Here is a 19,556-nt window from a genome sequence, read left to right as displayed (position 1 = left end):
AGATAAATGTACAAAGAGGGGGGGGGGTTTGTCTTAATGTACATTGTATCATATTCAGATTAGGAACGGTATTCACTTTTAATGGAGTGAAGCCACATATTTAAAAAGTTTATACATATATAATGAATGTGTGTTTACGTTTTATATAATATATATATATATATTTTATATATAAAGCTCACACAAATAATGATCTCGGGAGGATTAGCGGCACAAAACGTCGTCGTAAAAATGAAAATAATTGCATAATAAAGTTTATTTTGATTTTTCGTCGTCGATGTCCTAACAAAATTAAAGCATAAAAACAATCCTACGGTAAAAATGCCATTTATCTCCTGTTTAATTCGACTCTGATAGCTGAAATGTAGAAAAAAAGACATCAAATTTAGTCTGTTCAACAAGAGAGAATAGAATTTTTGTAATGAAAAATAGTAAATTACCTTCGATGATATCTTGTTTCATTTTTGTCATTTCTTTGCGAATATCTGTCATAATCTCTTGTTTTAACTTTTCCATGTCAAATGGATCTAATCCGTTGGTTTTGGCGTCGTCGTCGACTGATCCTAACCTCTGCCTGTAAAAATAAGATTTTAAATTGACACAAAATCACTCCAGAATCTGAAATAAGTTGATATTAACAATAGCTTTACAATCAAAAGCATTGTATTTCGAACTAATATAAAGAATTTTAGAAAATCCTCAACAATATTGTCTAATGCATTCATTAACAAAAGTATCAGTGTACTATTGTCTACACTAATTTGCTTATAATCGGTGATTATGATCACAACGGAATTTGACTAGATATGTAGGAACACTATTACAATCCAAATTACCCAGAATAAATTACAGAAGTCCAGATATTTTGTAATAGGAACTTATCTTATTGTGAGGTAATCTGCTCGGCTTCAACATCAACCTTAACTACAAATTTAAATATTTAGAATAAAATTGTAGTTAGCATTAGACAATTGCATTTGTTAACTGAAGCAAATGGTTCTGTTTCAGAAAGTTTTGTACCTAAGTTGGTGTGTTAAATTATAAATTTTTAGTTTTAAATATAAATACAATCCAGGAGGTATACAAAATACTAGTTATACAGTGTGTGTCCCTAAAATTATCTATCAAATTTACAGATAGTTTTTTAACTATACACTAGCTTAGTAATCTGTTGATCAGATGTTGTAGACTGAGACTTTACAGAAGTTTTGCATATAAAACTTGTTTTTGAGAGATGAACCCTAAAAATAGTATCTTCTGATAATCACTAGTCATTTCTCAATAATAACTTTACTATTTAGTTTGTAGTACAACACTTTCAAAAGTAAGTTTCGATTGAAAACCACTTCAAAACTGATTCCCATTATTTGGGTTTGTAATGGCATAATGTTAGACACACACACAACACACACTTCCACATAATATATCTATTGAAGCATTTGTCCCAAGTCTATGGACAAGAATAATATATATCTCACACAGAAAATGCCAAGTCTTATTTATGGAACCATTTTTAGATGGCATTGGCTGCTTCATCATTTGACAAATGCCTCCTTCTGCATATGAGTTTCTTCAGAGATACAGATAGATGATAATCACAGTGCAAAATTTGAAATGAGTTTATGTCTAGGAGGCTGAGAGATTCTGAAAAAAACAAATGATTATTATTTTTTAGGATTATTAAGAAAAGCAAAATTGCAAATGAACGCAATCAAAGTAATCAAATGGCTGCTCTTTAATTCATGCCTATTTGAAGATGCACTTGCATTTTTTTTATCTTTTCCTCCAACTAATTCTTAAAAAGGTCAAGTAATGTATTCTTGTTTTCTAACAATATTTATTTTTATTTTTTTGACTTTGTCCCATGGACATTGAGAAGGCCTTTCAACCAAGCCCATAGTGGGTTTGGCAAGACCTGCAGTGGATGGGCGAATGGCAACAGACAAATTGCACAAAATTTCTGGTGTTTTTGGCCCAACCTGATTCATTCCCAGATCCATGAGAGTCATAGTCCAACATCTCAATTGCTTGGCCACCCAGCCATTAACAAAATACTGCTTATGTAATGTGCTTACATAGTCATATAGAAACAAACAGAAGATATACATTTTAATTCATAACTTTTGTGTATCTTATGTTATTTTAAGATATGCATTAAATGAATACTATTTCCGACAGACATCTCTAAATGTGCACTTTCAAACTGGAAATTAATGCCTCCTTTCTCATTTAATATATTTATCCAACAAATATAAAGTTAGATGTTATATCTTTTAAATACACGTTAAGTTTATTTCTCTGCATGTAATTTCACTTTTAAAGATTACAGAGATGAAAAATAGAAGGGAAGTAAATACAGTATAACCTCCGAATAGGGAACACCATCGGGATCAATAAGGTCATCCACTATTTACAGGTGTCCTCTATTTGGAGGTACATGCTGGTGGCCATATTGTATTTTAACATGATCATTATAATGTGAAGAATACAATGGATTACAAAAACATTAAGTTTGTGTCAGTAATGTGAAAATACCAAAAGTATACATAATGAAACTATTACTATAAACAGAAGAGTGGACGAAGGTCAGTTTAGATGAGAGTTTGAATGTCGAATTATAGATGTCCTATTTGAAGGGTCTGGGAATTATAAAAATGCCCGTTAAGTTGTGGTGTCTGCTATTTTGAAGTGTCTGTTAATGAAAGTTTCACTGCACCTACATGTTTTGAATGAAAATATGCAAGAATCTCTATAATGCAATTCAATAAAAGTGGAAAACTTAAATCACACACACATGATTTCAACACTCTAGAAGTATAGGTTTATTTAAATGCAGAAACATTTTTGGATTTCGGATCTTTTGCCATCAAAATTATTTTTTGAGTGTATTCACAATTGGAGGAATAAGCAAATAAACCATCAATTCATGATATAATTGCATCACATTGAGACAGCCATCAGTATATGGTATCAATGCAGTATGTGTACTGTCATCAACAATTTGCAATAGATTATCATCAAACAATGTCTTTGTCAATCTATATGACAAGCTTTTCCAAAAATTTACATTAAATCCTTACCTTCGATTTCCTTTAGGCGACTCCAGTCCTCCAGGCACTTTGTTTGGACTGTTACCATTATTTGAATTCAATCTTTCCCACGATCTTCTACCGTCGCACTCTCCTTCCTATCAAATCACAAATTAATGATAAATTTAAATTAGGAATAATGGCAAATTCTGCTAATTTAAAAATAAATAGATTATATTTACATATCAACAATACTAGTTTTTATTCAGGTAATTAGATAATTTTAAAAAATTAATTATATCTACATAATGATATGGAAAATGTGTAGAGATCAAAAAACTTATAAAGTAGATACTTGTTTTTACAACCCTGGAAAACAATCATTAAGTCAGCCAATATAAATTGAATTCTAATTACCCAGACATTGTATTATGAATTTATTTTGAGGGGTAGAAGAGTCAAACAACAACAAAACAGGCAATTCATAAATGCAGCATTCAAAACAGCAATATATATGTAGTCATAGTGTGAAGAGTTAAATATACAAACCCTCATTTTACATCATCTAAACATTATACTTCTGTTCAAAAAAAGATTAAAGAAATACAAGCAATTGTTTATTGCCACAATGTCACAATGCTTGGCTGCAATTTTTAATGATATTCTTAATTTATTCAATTTAAAATACATTCTCAATCTCAAATTAGAAGTGTTTTGCCCCTGTACATCATACTTTCCTGATAACAGAGTCGTGCCAGTTATTTATGTAACTCCATTCAGTGGAAAATTTTTTAATTGAATTCACGTGTTGAATTTTCATATATAGTTAATCAGGCCTCCTGCCCCTATCATTTTCATATCCAATCTTAATTTTCATCTATCTAACACTGTTCTCAAGATTAAGGAAGGACAGAGAGATGAATGACGGTAGAAATTTATAGGTCTACAATTTTTAAAACTGCAGCCCAATTAAAATGCACAATAATAATTTTATGACAGATAAAATTACAAAAAAAACAATACATTGCATTCACCGATAACAAAACAACCTAACCTAAATTAAAGACATAGCTTTACTAAAAACCCACAACGTTTTCCAAAAAAATTAGTAAATACTCGAAACTTGTCCACGAAATAAAACATTTACGGTGAGTGAATGAAGTACTGTATTGTGCTTTTCTTGCACAGATTCATACCACTCACCACTCACGTTACAACTTCACAACAGTGCATATATTACAGTACAGAATGTTGTCATACAAAACACATCACATAGTCAAGAAGAGTCTTAAACATAGAAACATATTTGGAACTTTTTGTATTTTTACCTCTCATGCATTATATAAAGAATCAACAATCACTTTGACTTTTTTACTTTTACAGCATAATATCGTATTATACACACAAGCGCCCATTTTGCTTTACATGTTAGCGGATGTAAAAGCTGCTTTATCTTCGCTGCAGCGACCACTTGCAGCAAACATTTAGAAATGGTTTGCTACACTGCAGCACTGCATAAAGAAACGGGTTTCAGAGTGTTTGCTGTAAACTGCTTCTCGAGCGCTGCATAAAGAAACGTGGCCTATCATTATAAATTTCTCATTGAAGAATACCTTTTTTTAAACATCTTGTATTTATGTAATATAGGTGGCATAACTGATTAGCGCACCGCACAGTAAGTGGAGGTTGAGGGTTCGACTCCCGCTCTGGGCCGATTTTTTTCTTCCAGACTACATTAATTCTAAATTTAAAATCTAAAATCATAGTTACTACTTTTGTCAATGGATAACACTTAACAATGCTAAATGGTATCAATGTTTACATAAACATCATTTAATACAATATAAGTATGAATAAAATTCAGTATTGCAAAACTAAGCTTATTTTATATCAGAAACACTTGCTGATGATAGAGGTAGAAAGTCCATAGAATGTATAATTTGTTTAGTAAAAGCCCAGAATTTTTAGTACTCAACCATATTGCGCATTTTCTTTGTCTCCTAACAAGTGCGATATAACAAGAGGCTACTGTATTTAAAAATTAGTACAGTATATATATTTATGAAACAGCATATTAAATAAATTGTAAACTGTACACAGATTATGTATTAGAAGCATAACAGAAAAAAAATGACAAAAGTCTCATTAAAATTCTTATTTAGTCTATATCAACTCCAATTATTGCAATATTTATAAGTAATATTACAACATTACCCTACTAAAAATGATTTATACTTTCTTTACAATACTTTAATTTATTTTTCATAAACATATTGATTCAATAGTTGCTTGAAGGCTGTGTTAACACTCAACCCACAGTAAACATATTTTGTTCCATAAATTCCTTTTTAAAATGCAACAACTGTAATATTACATTCTCAATATATCAAGATATTTCTATATTTCTAGGTTTAAAATTAAGAGTTCACTGTACTCGAAACTGAAGAAATGTTTAAGGTTCAAGAAATCAAACTATTTTCACCGTTTGCCTAGCTTTAGCCAATTTTTTTTTTAATGCTCAGTAGAATATACTGTATAATAGTGAAAACTGGCCAGCACACAGGGAAGAACTGTCTTCACAATACAGAGTAACTGTTAAATGCAACAGATCTTAGTTTTCCATAACATGAAATACCATACTTTGTGATATTTTATACTTCAAACTGTATTTCCAGGAACATATTCTCAAGTTTTAACATAGCTTAAAGGAAGACAGATGACTTGCTCCACAATGTTATTTAACAATGGTTTTTCAAGAATGAATTAGCATACACAAGTGGGAGTATTCATTATATTGAGTGTTATAATATATATATATATATTATTAAAATATAATAATTTTAATAAAACCATTAAATAAAATTTAATTATTCTAAATTTTCTAAAAATATGTACAAGAGCCTCAATTTTTTGAAATTAAATTGAAGTTTGTAAAATGTGTCTTGATCCTTTCCCACGAGGGAAATAAATATATCAAATCTCCTTCTAAACAGTTAATACATTTGTCTAATGCAATGATGAGCTACCCTTTCGGGATGTATACAAGTGAATTTCATAGGCATGGTCTGTACAGTACATATTTTTTCTTACCGCAGACTCTAAATCTGCTGACAACAAACATACCCTATAACCGCTAATACACAAGGCACTAAAATAATATAGGTTAATGACATAAAAACTAGCAATATTTAGTTTTTACTCATCTTTCTACCAGTCAAAATTAGTTTGAAAGTTCTTTGTTACAAATATCAGATTAATTCGGATTACATAATAGCACAAGGCAGAAAAAGGGAAAATAAAATTACACTGTCAAAGCCCAGGGCTGCATATTGAGATCACATGGGTTGCATGTGACCCATATAGTGCAGATTGCTCAAGACTGATCTAATGCACATGCACTAACATGACTTTAATTATGTGTATATACATTTATTTAAAAAATATAAAAAACTGAAAGTATGCAAATTACCTGGTTGTTGTAATTATTTTCAACTTGTGCCCGTCTAAAATTAAAAAAATAATAAATTTAGTAAATATTTACTACCAAAAACGTACATAAATATATAAAATTCTTATCACTTAAACATATAAAATTACAACACAGTATTTATATAAATAAAAGACAAATAATAAATTATTGAATAAATCACTTGAATTAGCCATAAAATATTTTATCAATAGGAGTGTAGATTTATCTATCTATTTTTTTGAAACCAGATACTCTTGAAAGTAGACAGCTGCTGATATACATTAAGATAATCAAATAATTATTTACATATAATCTTTATTACTAATACCTTATCTTAAATGATAACTCTTAACAAATGTTTAATTCATTAAACCAGATTATAGCTGTTTTATTATAATTTTAAAAAGAAGTCAAATTACATAGCAATGCAATAAACTGATGAAAATCTACACAAAAAAGTAAGAATTGCATGCGAAATTCAAATAAAAGTTTGGAATTATGTGAAGAAAATATCATTTCTAGCATAACAAAGTTGTTATTTTTTTTTTTTTAAATAATTTTGCAGTTGATTGTAATAAAGTTTCTCATATAACCTATAGAATATTTCCTTTCGACCTTGGAATTCCGTTCAATCAAAGTTTGATATGCCGACTGATAAATCACATTAAGTAAACTAATCCGTTCATTTTATCTTGACTTCTTTCAGAGACAACAATAAATTTTCTAAGCGCATTTAAAAAATGTCTCATTTACTATTAATAAATTGATTTTATAGTAGATTCAATTTACGATGTTTTCTTAAACTAGAATTAAATATCTAACTTTATTTTAAAGTTTAAGTTTGTCTAACAAATTGAGTTAATGTTTCATTTTGAAATTAATATTTTTAACAATTAATTATTTAGAAATTTAAAATGAAAATTTAATGTCACTTAAAAATAATCTACAAGTAGCTTACTGTGAACAGTTTAATGCTATAAAATTATTATTTTTAGATATTCCTACTCTAATGCAATGCCGGTCTTCCAAAAAAAAAAAAAATTCTATCATTTAAAATAATTGTAATTATGTTAAATTATTATCTGAGAATGTTGTGATGTACATTAAAACATTGAAAAACTTTCACATTTGCCCATTACAATTTCTCACTGCCTGCACCTTACGTCACAAGAGACACACGACTGTTACTCAAATTCTTCCTATGCTCGCTACATTAAAACCATTGTCACTCTCCTACAGCAGCCACAATTTTATGGTTCCTGCAGATTACTCTTGTTATACAAGAGAAATGATTCTGACTCTGCAAACTACAGAACAAAAAGTATCTTCTCTCTTGCACTGTAGCCATTTTTTGTTTATGGTGCTTCCTAGAAGTAGTAGATGACAAGATGTTTGAGTGAAGATGGGAGGTGAAACTTGAACAGTTACTCTATTGATTGAGTAACTGTCCATGTTTCACTTCTCATCTCCATTCAAACATCTTGTTGTCTACTTGATGTACCTTATATACTTGTTGAATATTAATTAACATATTACAGTAATTTAAATAACAGCATTTATTTTGGATGACTCTGTATATCCATTCACACAAATATACTGCAAGGAAAGATCTGCAAATTATCTATCTTCTGTTCTTCTTTCCATATATAAGAGAATGATGATTGGATGAGATTTACAAAAACACGATTCTAAACAGAGAATGGTAGAGCTGTTCATGATGTACTGTACAACTCTACTTAAATAATTTAAGTTGTAGTCTGTAGGATAAGTTTATGGTCATGCCTACCTCTATGTACCAAATAAGAGAGATTATAAGACTAGCCGTATACAAGATCATTTAATGGAGTCTGTACAATAAAATGGAAGCTTATCAAAATATGTAGAGGTGGGAATCATATGATAATTTATGCATAAAAAAATTAAGAATCCGTATTTAAATAACTTTCTATACAGGATGGAGCAAAAAATTGCCATCTGTAGCTTAGAAAAAACAGAGAATAATACAGTAATAAACACAGAAGACAACTGCTGGTATCATGTCACAGACAGAATTGACAGTTGTCACCTGTGCAACTACACATAGCTACACACATCGAATCAAGTTTAAGAACACATGAAACAGAGATATGAATGGCAGGGATTGCAAGGCTTATATTATCCTTAAGTTCCTGTATTATATGTGAACAATATGGAATACAAATGTTCATTCATAACACAATAATACACTCAACTGATGCAGTTCACTCACTCCAAGTGACACATTAACAACAAAGATTCAAACTTGATTGGGGCTACTTTTTCCTGCTTATCATTATTGTTGTTTCTTAAACTCTTTCCATTCTTTGGCCATTAAGAGGGCCTTTAAACAAGCTCATTATAAGTTCAGCCAGACTCACAATGAGATGGAGGTAACATTATTCAGACGTATTATCCTCAAAAAATTCCTGGAAATTTTCAATCTGACAACATTCAATCCTGGGTTGCCAGAGCAGTTAGTTCCACTTAACTCCTTGGCCATCTAGTCATCAATGAATACTGAATATTCATATTCATATAATAAAATTAAGCTATACGGAGAAAGCCATTAGAAAAAAGAACCTGAATGACCAAGAACATTGTGTTCTTGGGTATTCAGGCTCTTTTCTTCAAAGGTTACAAAGTCTAAAGACTCACACATAACCAGTAATTTGGTAAAGGGTTAGTATACACATACTACTGAACAATTTAGTGCATGGAAAGTGTCCAGAGTAGTAGTTGAGCACATGGCAACCTTTGTGGTGAACAGCAAGCTGTAGATGTATTCATATCATAGAGAATAATACTATAGAGCAAATGTAGGAAATACTGAATTACAATAATGTACTCACCTAAAAAAGTTCTGTCCAGATACATTTAGTTGGTTAGTGACAATGATGATAAGTGCCACTCGACCAGGAAAAATAGAATTAAATGAATTTACTAAACTATATTTTACTATCTGCACACAATAAGTCACAAAGTTACTTGCCACTTGACCAAATTACTGGACAAATTTTAATAAAATTATTGGAAACTAAAGTAATTTTATGAAGTTTATATTTGTAAAAGCTCTAAACTTGATTTATGAGTTTTACAAGTGATTTTTTTATAACATGAAATAAATGTTCATTTTAAATTTTCAAGAAAATAAAATTCTAAAAGCTAACTTATTTTATGTTAGCTTTTTAAAAATAAGAATGTCAACTTTACTAGCCTTCTTGCAAGTGTTTTTGTCATTTCATCCATCATACTGGCCATTCCTCCAATGACTGGAGTTGGTCTATTTTCAATGGTCCCATAATCAGAATTCTGTAATAAATAATTCATAAATCAATAATACAAAACTGATTTTTTTTAAATAAATATTTTCTGTTTTAATTAAATTTCAATTGAAAATGGGCATGCCTTCTGTGGTGTTTTCTTCAATTTTGCTGTAGCGAGAGCAGCTGCCAATGTCATAGGAGACGATTGATTATGTGAAGAAGAATTATGTCGAGGAAGAGTTGCGCTTCCAGGAAGTGGAGGCGGTGCTGGAGGTGGAGCTGTATTGTGCCCCGACGAAGGAAGTGGAGGCGGTGGAGGTGCGGGTGCCGGTTGTGGGGGTGCGGGAGGCGGAGGAGGAGCCGGAGGTGGAATGGTAGTCGGAGGAGCCGAAGAAGTACGATGATGTCCCGTGCTACCAGGCGATGTGATGTTGGCAGGAGTTGGTGGATGGCTAGTGCTAGACTGGGTCGATGCTAAATTAAACAGTAAACAAATATATACATTCATTTACTTATTTAAAAACAAATGCAATCTACAGTATCAAAAGGTTCGGCTTAATTTCAATTAACTACAGCAGTTTGAAAGTAGAATATAACTAATCAAATTTATTGAGTACGGTAGAGCATCGATTATCCGACCCCCGATTAACTGTAACATCGGTTAACCGACCGTTCTAGTCGGCAAATTTCAAATGTCCGCTAGCAATGTGGCGCTACAATATTTGGCTATGTCGTGGCTACTTTAATATTCTTTTTGTTAAATTTTTGCATGTTTTAGCTGGCAACACTGGCTCGCCAGTATTTAAACAAGATTTAATTTTCTAATTATGAGTGGTTGTTTGTTTTGTGAGCAATAAAATAATTTAAAAATAATTTTTAATGATACAATAGCAACGATTATTAATTTAAAAAAAATTTTGTTAGGCTTAACATCAATGAAAATTCAATGCAAAGTAGGTTAACGATATACTAATATACTAATTACATTTAACTAATTAATAGCGATATTCTAATATACTAATTACATGGGATATACTAATACAGTAATACCTCGACTTACGTGAACCCGGAGTTAGGCAATTTTCAAATCTCGTCGATTCGTCTTTTGTTTGAGCGCCACGCAACTCTCGATTACTCACTGCCCCCACACTATTGTTCAGCTTATATGTTCGGACGTGTCTCGCGGAATCGACACATAGCTACAATTTATTTTGTGTTATTTATTTCTGTGTTTGTTATACCTACGGAGCCTTGAAAGACTCTATGTGGTGATTTCTTGTAACCATGAATGAATCAAAAGATGAGATAAGATTAACGAGAACATTTATTAGCTTACATACATGCGACTTGGATTTTACACAAATTGCAAAATTATACCCCGACTTATGCGGTTATCGCTCGGTCCCACCTATTGCGTAAGTTCGGGTATTACTGTATACTATACTAATAATGTATTTTTTTCATTCTTTTTGGTTATCCGACCAACCTGAGTCCCCAATTGAGTCGGATAATCGATGCTCTACTGTAATTTAATTATTATGAATCACTTCTAACACATTAAAAGATATATGCAAAATTTAAAAACATTAGTTGTTAAGCCTCCATGAGGATATAGTGAATTGTGGAAAAGGATAATTAACAAAGTATTTGATTAAGCAAATGATCAACATATTCATGATAAAGAACTTCAGCAAAGCAAGGGAAATGGCCATAAGGACACTCCTTTGTTTTACTTATTTATATTTGCCCCAATAAACAGTCTGTTAGTAGAAAACAGTCTGTTGTTTTTATAATCAACCTTGAATATTGTTAGTTGTATCAGATGATAAGATATGACAGAATGAGATAAATAAATAATACATTTTGGCAACACACACAGTTACTTCGGTAAGTACCACAGGACAACTGGTGACGTCATAACAGTGATTTTTAAATGCAGTTGGTTATTTAGGTCACATTTTCTAAACACCTTGGTAACTACTGGCAGTTACAGGTAACACCAGTTACAATTTCCATACATGCTCTAGGAAGGTAGAACTGATTAAACACTTTTCTAACATTGCTTATGTATGGATTTCGCATTGGTGGCACACTAAAGTGTCGTGGCACAGTGGTTGAGAATCACTGGTCTAAGTTATATAGTGGTACTATATTATCAACTTGGTACTATATTACTTTTATCTTGGCCCTATGGATTACAGAAGGAAAATCAGAGGATGTTTTAGTGTAGCATTTGCAGCTAGTCAAAACAGAATTCTTCCTTTGACTTCTACAATATTGTGAAATATTTGAAATTTTTAATATTTGAACATCTTATCAATGGTCAAGATCATACAAATAACCATAACAAAGCTAACAGACATTCAATTTGTAGCTAGTACAAATTGCATGTGATGCAAAGTTCCTGTCAATATTAGTAAAAAACAGTTGAACTAGATGGAATGCACCAAAGTAGTTAATTTAATCATGCCACAATTACTGTGTTTTAATTTTAATGTCACCAAACTGGTCATACAAAACAGACCCTAGACCTGCCAAGTGGTGAGAAATAAGATCCAATGTGTCTGGGTCTTCCAGAGCAACAGGGTGATCCTATATTACAAAATACAGCTATTAACTAATATTTAAAAAAAAAAAATTCTTTTCACTCTGTGGCCACTAAGAGGGCTATTTAAACATGCTCATTATGGGTTTGGCCTGGCCCTGACACATCACCTCCCAAAAAATTTCTGGGTGTTTTGACCTATCTGGATTTAATCCAAGTACCTAGAACAGCAGACTATCATCTTAACTAGTCAGCCATCAGGCTATTGTTGAGTATAGATTATATTCTACCATTTTTCATACCAACAGAAATTTTTTTCTCATTTATAAATATTATATTAAGATTTAAAAAAATATTAAAATTGGAGTTATTTACTCATAAGAAGGTCTCTAAATTTCAATTAATTACACATTATAATTTATATATTTTCATTTTAATAAATTATTGAAATTCTTTCCAATTATAAAATAAAATTCTTTAAAACATAAACTCTGCCATCAGTTTGATAAATTATTCATTTCAAATCTGCACTTGACATATAAATATTTAATAAAAAACAAATTTAGTTGAATAATTTTATCATTACTGTTGCATCATGTAGATTTTCAATTCATTCTGATTTCACAATACAATGACTTGATAACTTTCCATTTACACATAAAATAACTTTATAGAATATTATTTGAAGTATTTTGAATGTTTTCGGTTGCACAGATTTGATTATATAAATTAGAAAAATTAATTCTGAAAACAGATTTTTCATACAAATTAAAATCCAAATGATATTAAATTCACATTCATAGTATAAACCGACTTATAATTTATAAGATTACTGTTACGAGCACCATACAAATAATATGGTAAAACTGGCTTACTTAGACAATGGTCGTACCATAAGTGCATAAAAATTTGGCATTTTATATTGTGTTGTCTTAATTGCTGAAACACTTGTGCTAACAACTCATCAGCACATGCCACTAGTTCTTCATTTTTAGCTTCTATTTCAGCTTCTAATAAAACCTAAATTATCTTTCTATGATCATTTTCTGCACAATTACAGAGCATTACTCTCCTGCCAAATGCATCTGTAGATGTTGTTAACATCAAAAAGATTGACCCAGAGAGAGATCCAAATCTAACTTCTCATTGTCCTGATGCATTCTCAGACTCTTATGAAATCTTTATTTGTATTACAAAATACTTTATATATGTCATTGACGATTGAAAAAAAAAAATCTATCTTTCAAAAATTTAACAACTTTAAACTAAAGCATTCCATCATAATATTAAAAGTTATTTAATAAATAATTAAATAAAACAACTTTAAACTACAGTTATTTTTTAACAGACAAACTTTATGAATTTTAACTTTGTACCATCTCAAAGCACCCAAACTATGATCCCTGGGCTAAATCCGACTGGCAAACATATTTGATACATCACTTATGACAGAAATAGGCCTATTTCTTTTTACGTATAGATCATAGAAAGTATTTGTGGCTCACCTACTTACTACTTGTGCACAACTTGGTCTGCTGATTGAAAACTTTGGGCACCACTTTCTAATAAGGAGAAAGGCATCAATGATCTTGAGGAATGTATAATTCCGTCAAGATCATTAATTCTGCTCACTCCCATTTAATCTCTAAACATACTCCCTCATAAAGATGTTGCAAAAGGAAATAACTGAAAATTGCACATTAAATTGCACCAAATCACTGAATTTATCAGTTATTTTGGTTACAATAAAGGCACTGCATCATAAGCATCTTGAGCAGGTAATACTATATCTAACAGTCAGAGAAAGGGTAAACTATTTGCATACCTATTTAAATTGAAAAATTCATGCAAAATGCTTAAGTTGCTTGTACTGTACAGGTCTAGAAAGATTCCATAATTCTTTATATCTTAATTTCAATTCATATCTTACAACACAGAAATTTACTAATTTGTTATAAAATTAAAAACCAAATCTAACCTGTATTATTAGCATACTGAGAAAGCTGTTGTTGAGCTATTCGTCTATCGGCATTGTCCATTGTCATCCTAAAAATTTATCAATAAAATTTCTCTATGTAAAATCTAAATTATCTAAAAATTTTCTAGAAAACATCAAAAAATATTTATCAAATTTAATCATTTAAAAGCTTAAACTGAACATACATTTATCAAAATTATATAATCAATAATAATACTTCTATTAAACTATAATTAGACTAAGCATGCATAGGTCTAATTTTACGTATCAAGGTCAAAATTTTCACAGAACTGTAAGCTTCTACTGATTCATCTAACTGGTGAATCATTAGAATTATAAACAGCTTGAACGTGTCATGAAATTTTTATCAATTTCAAGAGTACAAATAAACAAAACAATACTTCTTATCACAAAAATATTAGATTTACTATTTCATATTTAACTGAGGAACAAAGTAAATATATTACTAAGATTCATACCATCCTTTATATTCTACATAATCATCATGGCCTCCTCCTATAGTCTGATACAGTGGCTGCTGCATGCCATGAGATCGAGATGGAAGCGTACATGAACCTGAAAAAGACAAGGATATTAACTTACTTAATTTTTATTCTTCATCAATTCTAGTTTCTAAAATTATGTATAAGAGGTATTATAATTTAAATATAAATAAAGTTCAATATAAACTATTAGAATTAACATTAAGTGACTCTAAATCTGATAAGAACAGAATAATTTTTTCTTTTACTTAATTACTGAAAGAAAGAAGTGAGAGAGATGATCAGCCTGAATCGACTTCCGCATCTTCCAGATCATTCCTAATCAGAAGAAGCAGGAGGCGAAGTCAATCCGAGCAAAGAAACAGGAAAAGCAAGAGGCAAAGATCTCACAGAGGGGTATCAAAGTATTTCCCGTAAACAAACTCGAAAACCCACAAGAAATAACGAGCCTAAAATAAATAACGAATTTTAACATCTTTGAAAATAAACTTTGTTTTTATAAACTTAAATTTTTTTTCTCTCAATTCTTTAATTTCTATTTTTTAGTATTTAAATTTTATAATTAATTCATTACACATGGAAACGATTGACAAAACATGTGGTAATTTAAACTGAAGTTTCTATATTTAAAACAGCAGAATTACACAACACAGCAACAGAAAAAGCAAAAGAATGACTAACAATATTACCGAGAAGAGACAAATTAAATCTGGCAACATGATTCGACAATAACTGCTAATTACAAAAACATACTAAGAGGACAAGCAATATTAGATTTCAATTTAAATAAATGATATTAAGTTACATATAAATGTATTATTTAAGAATAATTTTTAAAGTTTTCTATAAATTTCATATAAATTATTCCACAATTATTAAAAAATTGTATTATATAAACAGTTTGTATATTGCAGACCAAACAAACACTGAATTTATTGACAGTTTAGAGTTAAAATAATCAAATTCCCAAGTTACGACATCACATCGAGGAAACAAATTGTAAAGTAAACATTCCCAAATTAATGCAGTCAAAACCAAAGAGAATACAATTCTTCTCAACTGGATTAAGCTTAGAAAATTAAAAATAATGCTGTTAAATACTTTATAAATTTATGTAAAATGATTTCGTATGTTATAACTCACTGTTCTGGTTAAGAATTTCGATGGCGCGTAGCATCGTCTTAGCAAACATGTCGGCATCCTCTCTGCTGCTAAAATTTAATCCGTAGACTTGTCGGTTGTCTCGCCACTGGTGAAAAGTCGGTGTTGCCTGATTGTATTTCAATCCTTTCAGAATGGCACAGTTTATTACCACCTAAAAAAATTTTTTTAAATAATTTTAGTTAGTTAATTATTGTTATACAGTGTGTCCTGTAAATATAGATCATAGTAAAATTAGATTAAAAAAAAAAAAACTTCTAAGAAATGTAGTAGTAACTAATTATTAAAATATTTATAACAAAAAAATTACATTCCAACAAATGCTTATTTAAAATTTAATAATTTACAGTCGACCCCCCCTATAACACTGTTGATTTTTCCGTTTTATATTAATTCCATGTTGTATGAGTCACTTAGATTTTACAAATGCATGTACCGGGCTGTGAACGGCTCATGTATTTGTAAAATCTAAGTGACTCATACAACATGGAATTCATATAAAACGGAAAAATCAACAGTGTTATAGGGGGGTCGACTGTATATAGTAAATTTTTCATTTTTTACTGTCCCATAAATATAGGTCCATTTTGAAAAAAAAAACACGAATAAAATATTTCTTAATGCCGAATGTGACATCCTTGAGCCAAAATTAAATTAAATATGTAATTAGGCATTGATTTCATTAAAGTTTGCAAGTGTTTTCCTTCCATTTAGCTACTAATGTATTCATCAGTCCTATACCGTGGAGTATTGCTTGCCTCCCACATACACAGCTCTAGCAAGCATTTCCCACAGGTTCTTAATGGGGTTGAGACCAAGACTACAAGGTAGTCAGTCCAAAATCAACACTCCATTACTCAGAAAACATTCATAAGTGGACTTATCATTGTGTATTGAGGCATTGTCCTGTTGGTAGATCTATCTTGGGCATCCTATTTTCTTTGCAAATGACAAGAGATGTTTCTCCAGCATATTCATTCTTCTATGTATAAATGCCACATTAAACTTTCCATTCCATCTGAATGATGCCCATATCATCACACAATTTGCCAGCTTGTTGACGTTTTGAACATATCTGTTCTTCCTATCTTAAATTATGCCAACAGACCATCTGGGTCATCCAAATTAAATTTCTTTCATCACTTCATATAATTCTCTTTCCAATATCATTTCTTTGGCCAATTTTAACCTCTTCTGCTTGTGTACATTTGTTAAGGCAGGGGTGGGTCTTCTTTGACTGAAAAAATTACCCTGAATTTTTTATAATTCTGGAAACAGTTGATTTGGATATCGCATTATCAGGTCAGCCAGAGCCAAGTACACTGAATAATATTCACTAAATGATGTATTTCTCAGAATATATTTCTGTTGTTCCGAGTATATACCTTCGCTGTGAAACAGCAATTTGAATGACTAATATATTATTTTGTCTAATAATACAAAAATAATTCTTGTTCAAATATTTGTTTCTTTATATAACATTATTTCAATTTTGCTTTATTTTCTGTTAAAGAAACATTATATTGATTAATCAATCACATAATGACAGGTCATGTCAACAGATTATGATGCATCGTCGTACAATTCATAAGCTTGATTGTCTGCAAAAATTCCAGGAATTAAATTATGATATTTTCCAACAGTCCAATTTTACATGTTAAAAACTGAGGATTTGCAACATATTTTTAAATCTAAAATTGAGTAACGAATTGCAATACAAACACTAAATTTATTAATTTAGCAAATAAATTACATTTTTAAATTCATATCTCTAAAATAATGATTATTGCAAGACAGTTAGCATGCCGATTTTGTTGTAAAAGTTTTTACGTACCTCATGATCGTGCAACTTTCGTCCGACTACTCGGAAAGTGTTGCTTGTCGTATGTTGATAAATATGGACCTTAGAGAGGCCACTGGAAGAACCACTGGGTACCCATTTCTTATTGGTGTCATCATATATCATCACAGATGCTCTGGCAGAAGCTACAGACTGTTCACTGCAAAGCAGACAAATAAATGACTCTAAGAAATTTTACATATAAAAACTTATAAATGAAACAACATAACTATACAGTCATATATAAAGTGTATTTTGCACTACTCATTCAACATAGATGTTTTACAAATCAAACTTATCATGTTTATGTATGCAATTACATATCAAGAACATACTGGAAAACACCATTAATACAGGGTGCTCAGAAAGTTACAGTGCAATGAGAAATTTGTAATAATGTTAAAGTTATTTGTATGGATTGCATATTAGACATGCAATATCGTACATACAACTCGTCAACTGGTTCTGAATGAACAACTTGCAGGTCTCCATACAAATAACTTTGATATCATTAAAAATTTCTCAGTGAACAGTAACTTTTCGGACAACCCGTAAATGCATATTTGCCAACTGTATTGCAGTTAAATTTATTCAAAATTCTGATCTATATTAATGAAGAAAAAACTGTCACCGTCTTGTAAAAAAAATAACAGCTTCGCACGAATTCTTTTAACTAGAAGCTTCACAAAAAACTCAAACATCTTATCAATGAATTTACAGATAAAGTTCATACAGCCAGACAAGATAAAGAAAAGCATCTGTTTGTTTATTTTTATAAGAATTCCTTAAATATTTAAGTACTTAATAAATTTAGAACATTAAAACATTTACGTAGAAGTTCCTTGCAGCTTAATTAACTAAATAATTTTAATTAATTAGTTTATTAACGCTACAATTTATGAAAATTTATTCAATGAAGTTAAATGAAGATCGTCGAGAGTTACAGGAAAGTGACGCAACAAATCAAACCATCTTTCATTCTTATAAAATTATGAGAATTACATAAAACAATAACGAATTACATGATGCAATTTTCTTTGATAAATTTTAACTGTTTCTACATTGTTGAAAAGTTACGCAACAAATAAAATTGACACTTGAACTTCTGTCCCAGATTAACAGCAAATAGATTGCTCCGTTATGTTACAATCTTCACAATTCAATGAGTGAACTTTCAATTTTATTATTGATTTGTTTACATATGAAACGTAATTTCATTTACAAATTTCCTTGATAATGTTATCACTATGCTTAAAATCGGATGATGATCATTTCGATTAGAAGGAAACATATAGAATTTTGCAAAAGAGTGTGTTCTTAAAAATTTCTATTGATTTGTAAAATACTCAGAAAAAATTGTCTATGGCTACATTCAAACAAAGCAGCCACCAAGGAACTTAGAGAAAACAAATGCAAAATTTACGCTACTTATACATTGATTAGCAAGCCTCCGAACATGCTAAAACTTTTTGCGCAGTATGCCAATAAGGCTAGAGCTAATACCGATTAATCAATTCCACTGAGCGCTAAGCAGAATTGAAGTAAAGCAGAAGTTACACTAAAGTCAATATTGTCATTTTAATATCCGACATACATCTACTCTTTTTACATAAAGTAAAAAAAATATATTTTTGATGTACAAAACATACTACGGAGTCACATGCTTCCCTGATAAAACATCCAACAATAATACAATCAGTATGGGATCAACAGCTAGTAAAATCAGGTCACTAGAATCCCTTGAGGAAGC

The 19,556-nt window shown here is 30.5% G+C and overlaps 1 protein-coding gene across 3 annotated transcripts in view; it reads right to left on the bottom strand.

Moving 5' to 3' along the window:
- Positions 1-6: 6 nt before the first annotated feature.
- The window catches only part of LOC111627493 (ena/VASP-like protein), a 29,584-nt gene continuing 10,034 nt past the window's right edge, over positions 7-19,556 (bottom strand). For all 3 annotated transcript variants that reach the window (XM_023371075.1, XM_023371076.1, XM_023371074.1), the window contains exons 2-11: positions 17,801-17,966; positions 15,949-16,120; positions 14,782-14,878; positions 14,303-14,370; positions 9,922-10,253; positions 9,731-9,825; positions 6,499-6,532; positions 3,081-3,187; positions 441-574; positions 7-357 (exon numbers count right to left, since the gene is read on the bottom strand). In XM_023371075.1, coding sequence (XP_023226843.1) covers positions 329-357; positions 441-574; positions 3,081-3,187; positions 6,499-6,532; positions 9,731-9,825; positions 9,922-10,253; positions 14,303-14,370; positions 14,782-14,878; positions 15,949-16,120; positions 17,801-17,966 — 1,234 coding nt within the window. In that variant the 3' untranslated portion in view covers positions 7-328. The remainder of the gene's footprint in view (positions 358-440; positions 575-3,080; positions 3,188-6,498; positions 6,533-9,730; positions 9,826-9,921; positions 10,254-14,302; positions 14,371-14,781; positions 14,879-15,948; positions 16,121-17,800; positions 17,967-19,556) is intronic.

This window comes from Centruroides sculpturatus, unplaced genomic scaffold (assembly GCF_000671375.1).
Source record: "Centruroides sculpturatus isolate CEXI.00-Female unplaced genomic scaffold, Cexi_2.0 scaffold562, whole genome shotgun sequence".
Lineage (NCBI taxonomy): Eukaryota > Metazoa > Arthropoda > Arachnida > Scorpiones > Buthidae > Centruroides > Centruroides sculpturatus.
The sequence above is the reverse complement of the archived record's forward strand: the minus strand, read 5'-3'. Positions and strand labels throughout refer to the sequence as shown.